The sequence below is a fragment of the Callorhinus ursinus genome, unplaced genomic scaffold, assembly GCF_003265705.2.
Source record: "Callorhinus ursinus isolate GAN/ISIS: 27379988/994484 unplaced genomic scaffold, GSC_fseal_2.0 scaffold12, whole genome shotgun sequence".
NCBI classification, from domain to species: domain Eukaryota; kingdom Metazoa; phylum Chordata; class Mammalia; order Carnivora; family Otariidae; genus Callorhinus; species Callorhinus ursinus.
The window spans coordinates 14,833,488-14,852,991 of NW_027397074.1; the positions used below are offsets into that span (position 1 = coordinate 14,833,488).

The 19,504-nt window shown below is 40.8% G+C and overlaps 1 protein-coding gene across 3 annotated transcripts in view; it reads left to right on the plus strand.

The window, feature by feature from the left end:
- Positions 1-19,504, plus strand: part of GRM3 (glutamate metabotropic receptor 3) — a 212,344-nt gene that overhangs the window by 123,308 nt on the left and 69,532 nt on the right. For all 3 annotated transcript variants that reach the window (XM_025873346.2, XM_073898733.1, XM_073898734.1), the window contains exon 3: positions 17,395-18,250. In XM_025873346.2, coding sequence (XP_025729131.1) covers positions 17,395-18,250 — 856 coding nt within the window. The remainder of the gene's footprint in view (positions 1-17,394; positions 18,251-19,504) is intronic.

Sequence of the window (19,504 nt, forward strand, 5' to 3'; positions counted from 1 at the left end):
CTTTTCTGACCTTAGTTTCTCCCAGTGCAGTAAATAACATTCTGCAACAGATGTGTAAATACCTATTTATCCAAAGTAATTAACAAACTGTGCCAGGCACATAGAGTTTTTTAAATCTAATTTTACTCGTTTACTACCTATGTACTCCTCAAAAAAAGGCAAATTGGTTTAGAAAAAAAAAAGTCTGGGCTATTAAAATCCTGTACAAGTTCACAAGGGAAGAAGCCACTTCTTAATCATCAAAGGACCTGGCTTATTTCATTCCTCTGACCAGTATCACCATAAAGTCACAAATGCTGATATGGTTTCTGTCTCCATAGTATAACTAAGGAAACCAAAAGTATCATGCTATAATGAAAAGGATATCGATTTTGGCACCAGAAAGACTTGGGTTTTGATTCCAAATCCATCATTTACTGGCCTACCTATAAAATAAGTAAAATAGCATCTATCTTGAGAAGTTGTTGGGAGGATAAATTGAGAGCATCTGTGGGAAATGCCTCACCAAAACACTAACAGATTCAATAAACGGGAACTATTTTGTCCCCCACAATGATAGGAAAAGTCAGTGGAAGAGTCATACCTCAAACCAACTCCACGGCCCTCCCAGCGGCCAAACCACTGTTGGAGCCCCATGTACTTCAACAGCAAGTCAATCTGTATATATCCCCTTCTTTGTGTCCTGCACCGTGACAAGGGTAGAAAGACCACTAAAGTAAGAGAGAACATAGCCGTGGCCTCAAGGAACTTAAAATCTGGCTCCAGGTACAGTACTCCTGTGAAATAACAGAAGCTACAATTCAGAATATGTTTATGTGGCTCACAAGGTCAAAAACGACTTTTTGAAAGGTTTGGAGGAAGACTGATAGAATGACAGTTGCACTGGAGAAAGGCTAGGTGGGCCACAGTATGAATGAGATGCTGGAGGCCGATTAGACTATGGTGGTAAATGTCCCGGGGCCAGAGGAAAAGGCCTTGACACAAGTAACGGGGTGAGCTGGAGAGGAAGTACAAAGAGGGCTTCACTGCCTCCTAAAAGGACACCTCCTGGTGTCCTGAGTACTCAGGCTCTGACTAGACCACACACTGGTCCCGTCCAAGGTAAGCTAGGAGGTGGAGTGATGTGTCTACACACTGGACTCCAGACAGCTTTCCAAGGCACCCTTCCCCACAGGGCCTTGCTTTCAGCTAGGCATCAAGAATGAAGAGAGGTCTTAGGGGGCTCTTAGAGACAGAGCTAGGAATTAAAGTGTGTTATATATTTGAAACAAACCTTTTAATAAGAATTTTAAAACCAATGGTCAAAGGCAATCCAAAGTGATACATTTCTAACGGTGAAATGAAAGCACTCTTGTTCACTAAGGAAGAAAACATTTTAGGAGAGTGGCTTTTTCAGGGTACCCCTTGCACTCACCTACTGCTCCTGGACTGAATCTCATCATAGACCCCGGTCTCTGGTAACTGTAGTGACAGTGTGTAGCTGGTGGCCACAAAGATTCATTCACGTCAGTCAACACTACAATCCATTTTTAACTACTTCAGACTCCCTGAATATTTATTGGAAAGAATCTTTGCTTGAACTGAGCAGAGGGCAAAAAGAAGGTGAAGCAGTAGAAGAAATGTACTATCACGAATCCACCACTGTTAAGAATTCCTATCATTGAATTGTAGTGCCCAGTCCCAAACCAGAGCACAGTTTTCTGTCACAAAATTGCCTGGTGAGAGAATTTTAGAGAATGATAATAATCTCTGCGTGTGAGCCTAAATAGCTTTATTGGTGGGATTGCTCCAGGAGATATTTTCTCTCCAGCTTCCTCTTCTTTCATTATCTCCTAACAGAAAAGAACTCTCTGGAAGCCAGCAGAGGAGATGCCCCCTGCTGGGCTAGCTCACACACTAGGTATTGTTTGCAGGGACTGAAAACTGCCTGAAAGGGGAAATTCTTAATGATTTGCTGAGTTAAGCTGTATCACCATGGATGAAGACCTTAATAATTATTTTCCCAACGTTCTTATTAAGCAGTGCAAACTAGTCTGTGATTGTCCTTTTTATAAAACAACAGTATTGATTTCTTAACTGGGTAATCAATGAAAGCTAGCATCAAAAATCCTTCTTTATTAGCAAACATACAGTGGGTCTATTCGCCCCCTCTCGTGAATCTGTTTCTTTTCAAAGCACTTTTAAGATGACTCTGCTCTTCGCCATAAGCCTGCAACCGACCCCCTCAGAGGGAAAACAGTTACTTATTCAAGAAGAAGGTCAGGTGGGTTGCCTTCAGCCGGGCGATTGTCTACATGGCACCTATTTTGAAGCACTGTTTATGCTTGCGCCCTTTTAAACAAGCTGTAGTGAGAGCTCAACTGTCCATTCAAAAATGTCCCTTGAATCCTTCCAAAAAAATGGAAGGATTTTTCACTCCTTTTCAGAGGCTGGATCATTTTTTCAGTCTTTCTTGCCAACCTGGAGCACATTTTAACTGAAATGGCAGGTATAAGTTGACCCAGCTGTGTCCCTGAGTGTTAAAGTGACCTCACAACAAATGAGGACGTGGGTTAGATGGCATCTACAGGGTGAGCTCATAGAAAGGGCAGAAGAGACCCTTGAGCCTTGAGAGGATCTCACTACCTCTTTCTCATGCCTGGGATAGTCAGATGCTTTTTTTTTTTTTAAGATTTTATTTATTTATTTGAGAGAGAGAGAATGAGAGATAGAGAGCATGAGAGGGAAGAGATTCAGAGGGAGAAGCAGACTCAAGGCTGAGCAGGGAGCCCGATGTGGGACTCGATCCCGGGACTCCAGGATCATGACCTGAGCCGAAGGCAGTCGTTCAACCAACTGAGCCACCCAGGCGCCCAGATAGTCAGATGCTTTAACAGAATTTTTAGCAATATCCACATCCTGGGACCCCTCTTACCCTGGGAGAGGGTCATTATAACATTCTTGTTTATCAGGACATGGATTTGGACATGCCACGCATTGCTCACATCATCTCCCTGACAAGAATAACTCCTTAGACTAAATAAATCCCTTGCAGTGAGTTTCACAGATTTTATCTAAACGGGGCAAGGGGAACAAATAGCGCATCAAGACACCCTTCTATGATTTCTCCACCCAAGTGCACAGTGCGAACGTGGTCCACCCCGGGTCGGTCTGTATGAAGCATTGCCCTCCTCAATGCTTCCCTCCTTTCCTTTTAAATGCTTTGGGAAGAGTCACACATGAATTGCTGGTCTTATCATAACAGCATTAGAAAAACAGTCAAAGGACTTGGAGGGACAAGAGCCTTTGTGCAGTTAGCTGTGTCCAAGTATCAGACAGACTGCTGGATGGAAAAATTTGTAATTTTTCTGTGGATAAATCAGGTGCATCTAGAGCAGCGTTCCTCAGCATTGGCACTATTGGGCTGGGGCTGCCCCTGTGCTTTGGAGGAGGGTTAACAGCATCACTGGCCCCCACCCACTGGACTGGATGCCAGCAACACCTCAAGTTGTAAAGTTGTGACATCCAAAAATGTGTCCGTGCCTTGCCAAATCACAGAGTTATGGCCCTTCCCCACTGGCAGTCACTGACCTAGAACAAGGCGCATTTAGGGCCAACGTAAGGGACATGTCCTAGAAATGAAAGAGCAGGGGGTATGAGGAAGTGAGTCCTCTGTCACTGGAGTTATTCAAGCAAAACTGGCTCAGTTTTGAGGAGAATGAAGCAACATATGGCATTTAAGGACATTTCTTAATTTTATAATTATATGTTGCACAAGCAAAATACTCTACCACTGGGGTATAAAGGATTACAAGGGAAGTAGTGTCTAAAACATGAAGCAAAATAAATGACAGTCTTTTCTGTCAGGCTCACTTTGAAGAAGCCCAGCCAGTTGTTATTTCACTTGATTATGGCAGTATTTTTATGAATTTGGTGAATCGAGCATCTCAATTACCTACATATTACAACTGGGACTCTCATAAAATCGTTTTTCATCAGAAAATAAGCATCTATTAAGCATTTATATTTCAGGAACATCAAGAACACAGTTGTGTAGAGTCTGTGTAATGTGGAGCAGAGAGAATATAAAATAAAATTTAAAAATAGACACTCATGAGCCCCTGAGGCTTGGATAAACAAATTAGGAAATATCAAATCCATACATAAAACAGGGACAAGAAAAGGACCAGAGTATCACTTGACATCATAAGCCCTTAGGAGACTAGAGAGAATAACAGAATGAGCAGAAAGGAATGGATGTGAACAGGAAAAAGACATCCGGATCAGTGTAAACAGAAAGCCTGCCTCTGAAGTCTCCCTGGAAAGTCACTTTCTCATAGTCTCCCAGATGCCATCTGCACATTCTTTCATGAAAGAGGGAACACGGTGTTTCTTCCACCTGGAATGTAATGTTCTTTAGCTGTCTGCAGACCTTGCCAAACCCTACCTACCTTCGGTTCTCAGTTCCAACCCTACCCTTCTTGAGAAACCTTTCCCAAGTTCCCACTACATAAACACACACCCCTGCTACTATCTTATTAAGTATAATTGTTTATTTGCATATCTTTTCTTCCACCAAACTATAAGCCACCTGAGTTTAGGAAACATAGCCTTTTGCCTTTGTACCAAGGGCACTTAATATAATCCCTCTACCAGGCTAAGAAAAAACTTTTTTTTTTTTAATGAATTGAAAGAATCAACAGGATGATAACCTACTACATATCCAGAAGATTAAAAATCCCTAAACAAATCTTGGATTGGTGGGTCACAGCTATGACCCACCTATTCTAGATCAGTCTAGATGTTTGTAAGTTCAAAATAAGTATTTTCGAACAGTGGAAAACCTGGGTTTGATGCAAAAGAAAGATGAAGCAGCAAAGTGAGCATGTGGGACAAAGGTCTCCCCCGACTCTCCCGTCCTCCACTGCCCATACGTGTGCCACGAAGGATGCCTTGATTTGAGAGCAGCTCTGGGGGTTCTACTTCATTTGCCCTTAGAAGCTGGGCACTCAGGGCCATTCCAGATATGGTCAGGACCACGTCCCTAGTCCAATCTAGTTCTACACAGTCTCTCCACACAGAGTCATCAGAGTGCAAAGCATGTCACATACTGTGTGCATAGCTAGTGCAAAAGAGAAGAAAACATCATCCTGTCCTCAAAAAGAAAGCAGAGTGACAGCTTTAGAGATCCATTTGTGAATCCATCTTTAGTGTGTCTTTCATCACAAAAGTAAAGATGAGAGTTGCATGTAGTAAGCTTGATATTGCAGCTACAGTGGTCATAGCACAGATATGCTATAACTACACATTTTTAGCATGGCTTTCTTGAAAAATTTCAGTTCACTGATTTAAAACTGCATGTGGGGCGCCTGGGTGGCTCAGCTGGTTAAGCAACTGCCTTCGGCTCAGGTCATGATCCTGGAGTTCCGGGATCGAGTCCCGCATCGGGCTCCCTGCTCGGCGGGGAGTCTGCTTCTCCCTCTGACCCTCCCCCCTCTCATGCTCTCTCTCTTCTAATAAATAAATTTAAAAAAATTTTTAAAAACAAAAACAAAACAAACTCTGCATGTGGACTGATGAGGATTTATTTAAGCCTTCATTGCCTCTTTCCTCACGTCTAAGATGGAGATATTAGTAATACTCTCTTACTGGCTTAGTATAGTGTTTCACAAAACACAAAACACAAAACACAAAAAATAGTGTTTCACGCATAATGAGCATTTAAAATTTTAGATTTTAGTACATATTATTGTTGATATTATAATTATCTGTTAGTTTGTTTTTTTTTTTAACTTTTAATATCTCCAGTCCAAGAGAAACAATTCTTGGGGGAAACCGAGGGTCATAAAGGTCAGGTACCAAGTTTAAGTCTCTACCACTTTGCAAGTAGCAGAATGAACATTAGGATCACCACAGCCTGCCTCCTACATTGCCTTCCTGATCATCCTCACACATAGCCTAAGTTTCAGAAAACTCCAACTCAAATGTCATCTCAGATAGAATCTTTTTATTTATTTCCTTTCCAGACTTTTCATTCTAAAGCAATCTCACAGAGCTGATTGTTTTGAAACTTCCCTCATTGCTCCTGCTTCCCCTCCTCCAAGAAAAGGACAATGCTGTTCAAGGACTTTATCATAGGGAAGGAGGCAATAGCAGTTTTAAAATGCTTTTGTTAACATTGTGACATCATAGAAATTTCTCACCAGAGGTAATTATCTAAGATGCACTGGCTTTTTTTTTTTCTCTTTGCTTTAGGGTTAATTTACTCACTAATTAATTTCCCTTCTGTCATGTGTTTATTTGGAAACTACTCTTGTGAGAAACAAGCCCCATCAGGACCACCATCCACTGGGCAACACAATGGCCCATGGCTGAGAAGCAGCTTCTATTGCAGCCACGTGTCTATGATGGAGGTCATAGGATGATAAGCAAGGAATGCAGACATTTCTGACGTATCAGCAAGTGTTTTATACTATGAGATAGATGAATAGCTAAGCTAATTGAAATAGGACTCCTTTAGCTAAGCCTGAGATATGATTTTGCTTTAAAAACACAAAGTTCTCTTTTCCAAATACCATTAAACATGTGCCTTTTAAATGGGTCAATATATATATATAAGGCTCAGTATTTCAATATGGTAGGAGCCAACACTTAGCAGTTTATAATAATGAAATTTCATTGATTTAATGTAGTAGAGGTGCTTTCACTGGTCTATGAAAAATGCAGTTGAAAACCTACGGAGCATTTTTCTAATTAATGGACTTTGGCAATCTAAGAACAGTGTTCCAAAAACACTTGCAGTTAAACTCTAAGCAAACGTTGATACTCTAGGCAGTTTATCAGTGGGACTTGGGACACTAAAATTGTGGTGTTGCTATTTTTGTTATCACCACCTGGTACATTATGGAAATCCCTCTGTTACTAGTGACAAAGTCTTGATTCTTGCCAGCTTTGATTTTACCTTCCAACAGAGGGAACTGGCAACACAAGGGAGAATACAATAGAAGCCCACTTTCAAAAAATTATATTCCAAATATAGACCAGATTTCCTTGCCAAGTGGTCAGAATGGCAAAGCATCTTGAAACATTTGCCATCACTTAATAGGGTTGAATGTGCAGGGCATGCATCCCAGGGACGAGTTGCTTTCTCCTAGGCACCGTGCCTCCAGCTTGGGTAGCTGCCATCAGGTTCACAGTGAGGCCTCACAGAACACAAACCAGGCAATTAAGCTTTCCCAATGTGGAAAGCAGATGTGATTGAACACATCATCTACAATGTGTTCCGAATTTTTCTACAGCAAAGTAACTTTCCACAGAAGTGAAAACTGTATGTGTGTATTAAGCACAGATTACCTACGCTTACACAATAGTTGTGAGGAGTATCACTGAGAACCAGATTTAAAGAAAGGCAACAATAAACACAGGTTGATGCCAATCAGCAAATGCCAAATGCTACCGATGGCTATTTAACTGACTCTCAGTTTTTATTTCCACATTCAAGAAAGCCTTTATGTTCACTTTTCTGAGATGCTTCCAGGGATTTAAATGTTCTTCGGTCTTTCTATACTGTCCAACAACCAGTATTATTTATGATCTGCTTCCTTCCAAGAAAGATTCAAGTGACCTGTAATGACACAAACAGGATAACAAAGGGGACATAAGTATTTGAGTAATTACTACTAACCAAATAAAACTGTTTTAAGCAGACTCAAACATTTCTTTACACCTCCAATCTTGATATTTCTAGTACGAATTTATTCATCGTTACTGGGATTACATGAACTCACAGCCAAGGTTGGAATGAGTGTTTTGTCCATTTTATCTTTCTTCCCTGACTCTTTTCAAGTTGGATATCATCCACTATGGCCTTTTTAAAACACAACTTTGATCATGCCATTCCCTTAATTAAAAATTTTAATAGCTTTTTCTCTTTTAAAGAATAAAGTCCAAAATCATTAGCATAGCATATAAAACATTTAGCAGTCTAGCCACAGTCCCTCTATTCTTCTTTACCTTCTACTAAATCTTGCAAAGCATTGGTTGCCCCAACAATACTAAACTGTATTATTACACTATTAAAACAAATACCCTTCTCTAGCTTTCTATTCTTCCACCTGCCTCAAAACTTTCTTTTCTCTTTCTCTGCCTGGCAAAGTTTTACCGATCCTTCAAGATTAAGACTAAACATTTCCTCTCCATGGGAGCCTGCCATGACTCACCTGAGTGTCATGAATTGCTCTTTCACCTGTGTTTTGTATAAGTTTGTATACATGTACCTCAAAATTTTAATCCTTGGTTATGTTTCTTTGTCTTGTACCAGACTATAATTTCGTGGAAGATAGTAGGAGTACATTACTCATCACAGAAAAACTTAAATTTTAGAATACTGCCTGGTACCATTGGCATTGATCAAAGTTTGCTGGATGAATGACTGTGGGGTGAAATGCTATCAGCATCTCTATCACCTTTCCTAAGTGCCAGCCAGTGAGTTAAGTACTTCACATGTGTTTTCACTACATCCTCACGTAACTTTTCAAGCAAGGGACTACTATTATTTCCTTTCTACAGGTTAGGAAACTGAAGGCTCAATAGTTAAAATAACTTGCCTAAGGTCACGCCACTAGTGAGGGAAGGAGCTGCATTCCAAATGTTGGCCTGTTTGATTCCAACCCTGTGGACTATTTGCTTTCATCCCTGACAGCTCTGTTGAAGGAATGAACAGTTAACAGGGAAACCATGGATAACACAGTCCTATTTGCTACACATAACATGGCATAGAACCTTCTGCCCTAAATTTTTGCCCCAGGACCTCAGAAGTAAATATTAACCTATAAGCTATAGCCCTCAACTTCTCCCAAGCATACCAACAACTTTTGGCCTTTGGTTATCAACCAACAAGGGTAGAAATTCCTTTCTTATTGGTAAGACTATATTTGTCATATTGTTGTTATAGAAGGGACTTCAGAGTCACAGAAAATATGCTTTAGTACAACTTGTGGCTCTGTTAGATCCTCAACAGACATTGTCAAAAATCAATATCCAAGGTACTAAAGGACATGCTTCTAGCAGGTCTGTTGGTGTCAGGTCTTCCTGGGAACCATGCTTTCGCAGGTGTGGCTGGCAAACATTAATATACCCTGGACCAGATCTGACATAGACCTTTTGATCCCACTGTCAATGACTGGAACCCAAATGAATTTGGTTCCATGATTTCTCTTGAACATAAACTCATGGAGGACAAAGGGAGCAAAAATCAGATGCAGGCTGATTCCATGGGCAAATACCTTCTGGTTCTTCTCCTAAGTACTTGCTAAGTCCGAGTGGAAACAAAGTTATTCCCAAGATAGTGCCTTGTTAGTAAAGGAGCAAAACAGACACTTGCCCAATGCAGAGTGGCACTGTCATGATGAGAAACCTGACATGTCTTATAATGCTGGTCTCCCGAAACAAATGTGATTCAACGGATCCTATGAGGTTTGCATATCATTTCAGCTATGAGAATGCCAAAATGGTTAACCTTTCTATTCATAAATCCCTTTGTCACAAATGAAGAAAATGAAAGTGTATTACTACTGTCTGGGTTGCAAACCACAGGTGTTGAGTGCAACGATTTCAGGAGAGGTTGGGATAGAAATCAGGTTAACTTCAAGCCATTTTTGTAAGTTTTTGCCATGAAAAAGGAATCCTTTGTCTGGGCTGTCTATACAAAATCATGGGGACTGAGTCATGCTGTTGAACAGGAAAGGCAATATGAATCTTTGACTAGTGTGTTTTGGGGCCACAACATGTAAGAGTTAGGGACTTTTGCAGATTATACTGAGTAAACTGGCTTTTGCTACACTCTATTATGTGATTTTCTAAATCCAGATTAATCTCTGGCCTTCATACATGGGCTGCAGTCAACTGTTTTCATGCAAAATGTTCCCAGATGTGCTGCAGGTAGTGTGGTCCAAAAAAAAAAAAAAAAAAAAAATGACTAATCCTTTCCACAATAACAATATGATTGGCATCCTTTATGGGCAGATAACTCGTGTGATGTGAACAGCTTGAATTCCTCAGGCAGTTTCTCAGCTCTATACCACCTCCAGTTGCAGTTTAAAATACAAGCCAATCTGGGATTTTGTACAGCTAACAGTGCAACTTTATCATTTGGAATAGAAGGGTCACTGAGGTCTCTTACCATCACAACTTCTAGAACCTGCTTTATGTAATAACATGTGTTATGAGGCAGCAGATGGTTCAAAGTGCAGCACTCACTGTTTCTCTTCCAGGCTTATATATAATCATGTAATTAAAAGAAGGAAACAAAGCTTTCGGCCATTGCATGTGTGATAAAACAATTAAAGTTATAGACTTATTCTTAGGCAACAACCCCAAAGAGATAGGTGAACAGCAAAGAAGGCAAAGGCAAACCCATGGAGTCTATTATCAAGTCTCCTAACTCCCAGGACAGCCACAGGGGTTATTTTTCAAATGTATATGCTTCAGTGCTGTAGAGAGCACTTCTCTGGGAAAGTAAGCATTTGATGCCTCTTACCATCTGGAACTCTTGTAGGTAAGTACGAGTCCACATAAAAATCAGTCATTGTCATTCTCTTTAACTTATTAGCACAGCCTCAGAAGCCGATGACAATGAAAGTGCTGAAAAGCATCCTTGTGAATGGACAATCACTTGAGTGGGGAATCTATTTCTACCGGACTCTAAGTTTGCGCACCCCTTTTTGTCTTCTGTTGAAAAATGTAATTGGCATTGTGCCACCACAGAAGGCACAAAGCTTGTGTTTGGAATGGGTACATCGTGGATATCCTGGGAAGGGTGACCACAGGATTGATGTGCAGGCTCACGGGGGCCTGAAATTTCCAATTCATATTCCCTTTTCACAACAGCAAAGAACAAACTACCTGAGCTCTTTCCCATGGTTCATACTCTTTCGTTATCATGATCAGAACATCACTGAAATGAAGCATGACACCTGGAATCCTACAAAGAAGAGTCCCCCTGACTTGCTAAAAAAAAAAAAAAAAAAAGTCAGAGAAGTAAAACTTCCAAATAAACTGGTGTTTACCTCAAAATTTCCAACAGTGCATAAGGATGGTTTTGATGCCTACAGTAACATCCATCCACAATCAGCTACTGTCTATTGGAAAGGTAAAAATGTAGACATTCCCAAGAAAGGATAAGTGAGCCAATTATGGCCCCTTATGTATCTTGCACAGGATGTATTTGTCTCCAGAAAAATGCTACCTTACCAGCAGACCTTACTATCAGGTCATTTGGTGAATCCTGTCTTACATATACCTTTTTATGACTCCCACTTCAGGTGTATGTTGTTCAAGAACTAAGGTTTCATGGATAAGGCCCTTAGTTTGTTTTCCTTAGAATGAAAAGACAGTTTTCTGGCCCAAAAGGAACTGGTTCAGTGGCCAGATCCAGCTGATATCATATTGACTTCCTTTTGTATACTTCTAGTTAGTGACAAAGATAATTTGAAGAAATCAATTTTAATAGTACGAAATCCTTTGCTTCAGATTCCTAAATGTCTAAGCCAATTCCATGTCTTATGGTGTCATCTCATTTTAGTGGAAAATTGGATATAATTAGTGAAAGATCCACATTGCACAGCAAATTGTTTATCAGTAGTGTTTGAGAGTATCTTTACATTGTCTGCTGGTGGCCAGCTATTTTTTTCCCCATAGAAATCTATCCTTGTAATAGAAAAGATTACATGGGAGAACAGCAAACTACCTACTCATTCATCAATTCATTCATTTTACAAACATTATGGGGCATCACTATACTCTGCAGGGCACTGAGGAATCAGAAATTAACAACACACATCCCCTGTCCTTAAGAGTTCTCATTCCAGTAGAGGAATTAGTGAATAAAAATCACTACTATACTTTGATTAGTACCATGAGGAAAATACATAAAGGAGCACAGAAAATGGGCACAACTCAGCTTGATGTGAGGCATCAAGAAAGGTTTCCCAGAGGAGGGGCCCTTGAGTGGATTCACTGAGCAGACAAGTGGTAAAAGTCGTTTTAAGCAGAAGGAACAGTGTGTGCAAAGTCATGTAGATTTGAGAACATCGTATGCAGTAAACTTTATGCATAGACCCAGCACATAACACACTGGGGAAACTACATGGAACCGAGCTCCTCTGGAGGGGACAAGAACCGGAAAATGGTGGCAGATGTTCAACAACATGTAACATTGGTTTGTGGGACAACTATTGCAGGCAATGCCGATCCTAAATAACTCCAGCTTGCAACTACGAAAATGAGAATAGTATAAGAAATCTTAATTTTAGACCATGTCATCTGCTAAAGTGCATAATAGTACCTGGCCAAGCCCAGCATCCTAAATGTTTCTCCTCAAGCCAACAGGGTCAATAATGTATTTATGACTTGTCAGGTTACAAAGAAAACCTGGCAATGGCTAGTCCTGCATAAATTCAATACTCTGAGGTGTGTGAACACTGAATATCAAACTATAATACATGCTACATGGGGGAAAGGGTTCCGTTAAATCTGTGTGCAGCCTCCCCAGCCCTAGGAAATAACAGGCTCTGCCATTAGGTCATTGTGTTTCTCACATAAATCATGAGGCCAAACATGATCATGATATTTTTAGCTTGAAGCTTTCAACCTCACAGTTCAAATTTCCCAGTGGATTCTCAGACAACTGCTGTTATCTCTGAAGATGGTCAATCAGAAAACAAATGCTCATGGAGCCACTGCAAAATACAGACTGAAAAATGAAAAAAAAAATATATATATATACTTTTGATAACAAGGAGTGATTGCTCATGGCCCTCAAACCAAGGAGTTTATGCTGTCAGAAATTTAAAAAAAGACAAACATGTTATAACTTGAAATATATCATTGCCATAGTGTAGTGAGAAGAATCACATATGGCAGAGGTTCAGAGCTTGGATTGCAGAATGGATTGAGTCTGGGAAGGTGAGCGCAGTGCCAAATCCTATCACTTTCGGGGCTCTTTCACAAGATCCAGAGGCACTCTGTGCCTCAGTTTCTCAATCTATTCAACAGGCTAAAGGTAATATCTACTGCATAGATTGTTACGAGAATTAAGGCAGATAATACATCTACAACAGCTAGAACGCTAGCTGGCACAAAAATATTAGGACTATTAAAAATACGAGGGATCTTTAAAAGGCTTCCCAAAGAGGGTAGTCTGCAAACAGTAACTCAGGGAATAGGGACTGTGGGATAGTTTATCCCTGTTCACCCTTGAGGAATTGTGAGCTGGTCTCTAAAGGGAGTAAACCCCTCAATAATCCATCTTTGATTTTAGCTCCCCTTGGATTTCTGGTGCTGAACTGCAACACTCAACTTTGCATTTATAACGTCATTTCCCCCCCTAGTTTTCTTCTTCTTTGGTCACTTTTGTCATTTTAACTTGAATCCAGAAATTTACACCTCTCCCTATGTTCCTATCACCTTATTGCCAGAAGGGAGTCTAGTCCTTTGGGGGAAATCAAGAAATTGGGCTCTTATCTTAGCTTTTTCTGTTTATCAGTTGTGTAAATTCTGGAAAGTCACTTCACCCTTTGACCTTCAGCTTCCTCACCTATAAAACAAAACACTTAGATCATCTTCATGTTTCCTTCCAGTTCTAAAATGTAAAGATCTTACAGCTTATTTAAATTTTTTTTCCAAAGTCACTGATAAAAATTTCACCTTACTTGAGCACCTCATACAGACTTTGTATCAAACTGTTCTCTTAGAATATATTCAACTTTCTCATCCAATTCCTATCACTTTCCCTTTTCCACAAGAGTCCAAGTAATGTCACTGATGCCTTGTGGAAGTCATGGTCCTCCAGGGCTATAATTCTTCCCTAAGTTGTTCAACTAATGCTGAGATGTTCTCTAGTGAACTTCATTCTTAGTGAATCGGTACTGTGACTTTCTAAGCACTTGCATGCTCTCTAATAAAATACTCCATTCTAGAAGAGTTACAGAAATACATCCTGCTTATTGATTTATTCACTCTTAATTTATATTTCCTGAACTTGCCCTTCTTCTTTCCTTTTCAATCCTCTGACAGTCCTCCCATTATTGATTTCTCAAAGATTACTGATGGTGATTCCATAGATTCATCTGCTATTTCCTCCAGAACTCAGAACTGGGAGCAAACTCAAATAACATGATTTTATGGGTTTTTGTTTGGACTTCTCTCCCACATGGATGTGAGATAACGTTTTCATGTAATTGTATTACCATCTCCAGGTTAGAACACATTCTCGCTGGAGAGACGGAAGAAGCCAGAGGGACTGGACAAGGTCTTTTCTTTCACCATCTAGAACCACCTTCACCAGCCAATGATTCTCCCTTCTTACCAAGTCTTCTGCTGAAACATAATTTAAACACAAAACAGCAAAAACAATCACTTTGCTCCAGTTTCACATTCTGTGCTTTAGTCTTGCTACTTCTCACGGGTTCATTCCCATCTTCTCTCCTGTCCGTGGGGATGCTCAAGAACCCAGCACACCTCTAGCACCCATCCCTTGTCACTAGTACTGTTATCACTCAAATGCCCCCATGCAGGCTAGCAACCAGTGGGTCCTTTGGAGATCTTGTCTTTTCTGTTTTGTTCAAAAGATTTTATATGGTCAGAGTCATTTTCAAGTCTTTCTATTTCTCTTAACCTATGTACCTTTTTAGAGTCTCTGTCCATGAGAAGTGTACCTCTACTTTTAAACCATTTTTTGCTAAAGCATATATAATTTGATCCTGGTTTTCCTTCCTCCACTCCTGCTAACAATATAACTGGATAACTTTCTCCCAAAATTTCACATTACTTCCCCATCCTACAATGGTTCTTCTTTTACTTTTAAAATGATGTCCAGTGTAGGAGTTCCCCTTATTCCTTCATGCTTTCTCAGAGAAACCAGATGGCCTGTAAAGCAAGTCAGGAATGCCTCAGATGCCCAGTTTTGAGACAAACGAGATAGGAAACATCCAGCTGACAACTATCTGGATATCCCCCAACCCTAGTCTCAAGTTTTATGTTAGTAAGAAAGCTCCTACTAACAACAGCTAGACAATCCCTGGTGGATGCCACAGCATCGCTTCTGTTCTTCTCCCCTGTTCTTCCTACCCGGATGTCTTTCTGTGCTTCACCCTTCAGATTCATAGTCACACACTATGAATAATTATAATAATTGTGATAATCGCAGTTTTATTCTAGCCCACCACCCTCCCCAAGTGCTACAGCTCATTGTGGCCCTTCCCAGTGCAGGGAATTTTTTCCACATCCATTATTCTATGCATAGTTCCTTCTATTGTACAACCTGCTTTGTCTGAAAAACTGTTTTCAGACATCCTGGAGAGGTAGACACGCAGCCACGGGATCCTATCAGTCAACAGACAAGAACTCTTTTCTTAAGCAGCTTCTCATTACTTGTACCCCTCTGGGAGAAGAAAGTTTTGGCAGCTTAGAATCCTTTCACTTGGCTCCTCACTGCCAGAAAATAATATCTCTGGCCATTTTTCAGGTCCTTTCATTCCCTGCCTCCCTGAGGGGTTAAGGTCTTGAAGAATGTAACTTGGAGATGAGAATAAACTGTAGCATCAAGAAGAGTCAGCTTTTCCAGTGCTACCCAGAAACACCAATGCCAAGCCAAGCCTATGCATGGACAGGGCTCTCTCTTATTGCCAGTCTGCCACCATGGTACACAAATCTGAAGGCAGCCAGATAATCAGTCTAGAAGTAATGACAGTACTTGCTTATTCCCACGTCTATCAGGCTGAGTAAACAAGCGATACTCCCATGTTCAAATGAATCAGTGTAGGCCATTGTGTTCAGGGTCTCCTGGTCTTGATGAAAGAAGAAATAAATGGCATACGAGCTTTCAGCCACCCAGCCACCTCCGTTTCCCCCAATTCCTCCATATCCTAGGATATTAAAAAAAAAAAAAAAAGTTTTTACCAAGTGCAAGAAAGATTTGGGTCTTAAATTTGCTTTGTTTTGCATGGCAAGTGTCAGATTTTCTAGCTGTTCCATTTGTAGTTAAGGGAGAGGTACCAGGATTTGAAAATATATAGAAAACATTTTTGATAGCTCTGGGCTATATCAAGTGTTGGTTTTAATAGCAGGCCAGATCTCCAAGAACATGCTGTGTGGCTGTGTATGAACTTGGCTGTTGGTTTCCTTTGCCAGATGAAATGATGATTAATCGGGACTCAGATGTCAGTTGTTTTATGTTACTCGTGCTCTTTGCTAACAGCTGCCTATTTCAAGCTGTGCTTCCTACATGTCAAATGTAAACCTGAAACCACAAGTTCCAGAAGAAAAATTTCAAAGTACTCATAGAGTATATCAGAATATTCAGTGTTGTTTCTGATAAAAGTATAATTAGTATATTATGTGACTTAGCTGAAGTCAGTATAGAGATGGGTTCGGAATACGTGAAGTATTCTGGAAAAATTAAAACAAACTTATTATTAGGTATACATACAATATTTGTAGATGTTTTAAGATATATATTTATGCATATACTCAATGCATAAAATGCTCCTTGATATGCTAGTGTCACTTTCCTTTTTTATTCTGCAATACATAAAAAAAGTGAAATATTACCGGTAGGTGAACTGTAACAAATTTAAATTCTTTATTCAAGCTTTAAAATTTTGAAGTAGATGTTTTTTTCTTGATAAGGTCTTTAATACTTCCTTATTTGCTTTTTAATCAAAAATGCCATAAGAATTGCATTTGTATGCTTTCTTTTCACACAGTCCAAACAGAAACAACATTTTAAAAGGAAAAAGAAAGCAAAGAAAATATTGGTCAAGCTTTTCAGAAGTTTAGAAAAGCATATCCCTAAAATTTGGAGTGGACCAAAAAGAATTGATTTTTTTTTCTTAACCTAGATAATAAATGTCTAATTTGGACTGTCCATGTGGCATAAGGTTCCCAAATTAAACTCTTTCAGAGATTGCCATTTTTAGCAAAAGAGGGGGAAGTGAGAATCAGACAACACCCAGGCTCTCTCTATACACCGCAGCCAAGTTGTTTAAAAACCAGTTTGGCCAATTCCCTGTAGTTCACTGCCTGACTGAGCTATATCAAGACTCCAGAAACTTAAAACAACCACAGGTAAGACACCTGAACAGGACTGATGGTAGCCCGGAGACTAGCATAAAGTCTGGGAGACAGAGAGGACTGCCCTCTCGTTTTTCTACTAATGCCCTTTGCCAAAGCCTAAACCACCTGCTTGAAACCTGCTCTGTCATATCCAAAATACAGTACCCAGGGAAGGGTCTGGTGATGTCAGCGATCCAGAGGTGGAAAGGGAGCTGGGTAAACAGTCTGGTATTATTCATTTTTCATGTCCATTTACCTCCAGGTTTCTAAAACAAGTTCTTCTCCCTCCCTCCTCCCCGCTAGGTGGCAAACTTGCTAAGGCTCTTCCAGATCCCTCAGATAAGCTATGCGTCCACCAGCGCCAAACTCAGCGACAAGTCGCGCTATGATTACTTTGCCAGGACGGTGCCCCCTGACTTTTACCAGGCCAAAGCCATGGCCGAGATCTTGCGTTTCTTCAACTGGACCTACGTGTCCACCGTGGCCTCGGAGGGCGACTACGGGGAGACGGGGATCGAGGCCTTCGAGCAGGAAGCCCGCCAGCGCAACATCTGCATCGCCACGGCGGAGAAGGTGGGTCGCTCCAACATCCGCAAGTCCTACGATAGCGTGATCCGCGAGCTGCTGCAGAAGCCCAACGCGCGCGTCGTCGTGCTCTTCATGCGCAGCGACGACTCACGCGAGCTCATCGCCGCCGCCAGCCGCGCCAACGCCTCGTTCACCTGGGTGGCCAGCGATGGCTGGGGCGCGCAGGAGAGCATCGTCAAGGGCAGCGAGCACGTGGCCTACGGCGCCATCACACTGGAGCTGGCCTCGCACCCCGTCCGCCAGTTCGACCGCTACTTCCAGAGCCTCAACCCCTACAACAACCACCGGAACCCCTGGTTCCGGGACTTCTGGGAGCAGAAGTTCCAGTGCAGCCTCCAGAACAAGCGGAACCACCGGCGCACGTGCGACAAGCACCTGGCCATCGACAGCAGCAACTACGAGCAAGAATCCAAGATCATGTTTGTGGTGAACGCTGTGTATGCCATGGCTCACGCCCTGCACAAAATGCAGCGCACCCTCTGTCCCAACACCACCAAGCTTTGCGATGCTATGAAGATCCTGGACGGGAAGAAGTTGTACAAGGACTATTTGCTGAAAATCAACTTCACAGGTAAGCGAGGAGCCTTTACTCATCTTCTGCGCGGTAAACAGGTTGAATCAAACAGGATTCAAATACCTCTGTCCCTGACCCAGAAATCTTCATTTCAGAGCCATAAAAAAGGGTTCAGACTGTTAAATATTCCGAGATGCAATATGATGGCCGTGGTGTTCTAACTTACTTTTGAGTGAATATCTTGGTTGATGCACTACATGAAATTGAAAGGCTCCCTAGGCTAGGCTGATCTGTGGTAGCTGTCTACATGTGGGCTACGCTACATTTGCTCTCTTTTTTGTTAGCTGTGGGGTATGACACGTGTGATATGGGCATTTAATCTTCTTTAGCAGAATTGGAAACTCTCTAAGGAACATGAACTTCCAAGCCTTCCTTTGGGGTGATTTGAGCAAAAGAATCTCATAACTTTCACAGTGGGTGAGAGAAAAAAGTCGCTGTTTTCCCAGAGCTTAATTAGGGGCAAAAAGGGAAAAATACTCAGACCATGGTGATTTCCAGGCATTTGGGTTGATTTCTTCTGTTATACAGAAACATTTTCATGTCAGCATTAAGAGTCGTAGATTTTCTCAAAGGATGTTATGAAATGAAACTTTTTCTGGGAGCCTGAATATAAACAAATTGAAGGCTGATGGAAGTCATTACAATATAGTAGTGAAAAGGCAAAGGTGTGTTTGAAATGGCTTTTGTTTCCTCTTCATTTGATTTTAAATATGATAAAATATTTCTAAAGATAGCATTGCATTTCAGTGCATTACTAGCATAAAAGGCACAAAATTTTTAAGTTTGCATTCTCTACAACGGTACATGTGATACCAGTGCATTAAGGTATTGGTTCTGAGGACTTTAGCTTTACCCAAATCATAAACAGTAAGTAATACTATAGGGCACAAAAAAAAAAAACTTGATGCCAGAAATATTACAATTATAAAATGCTTTCATTTGCCTAAGTTGCTAATAATCATCTCCCATGCCATTAGGGCATCAATCTAATCTACACAGTCTGTTTCAATTGGTTTCTCCCCAAAGACAGGAAAGTTCATATGCTCAAATCATATTCTTATTAGAATAAGTGGCAGTTCTCACATCTCCTCTATAGATGATCATTTGGAAGTCAAAATGACCTGAAAAATCAGTGGTAGGACTTATGATCATTGGTTCCAATTCCAAAATTCTAATTCCCAAACCAGTCTTGAAAATAAGCACAAAAATTACCCGCCTGCATTTTGCACATCTTTTCCTCATTCTACCCAG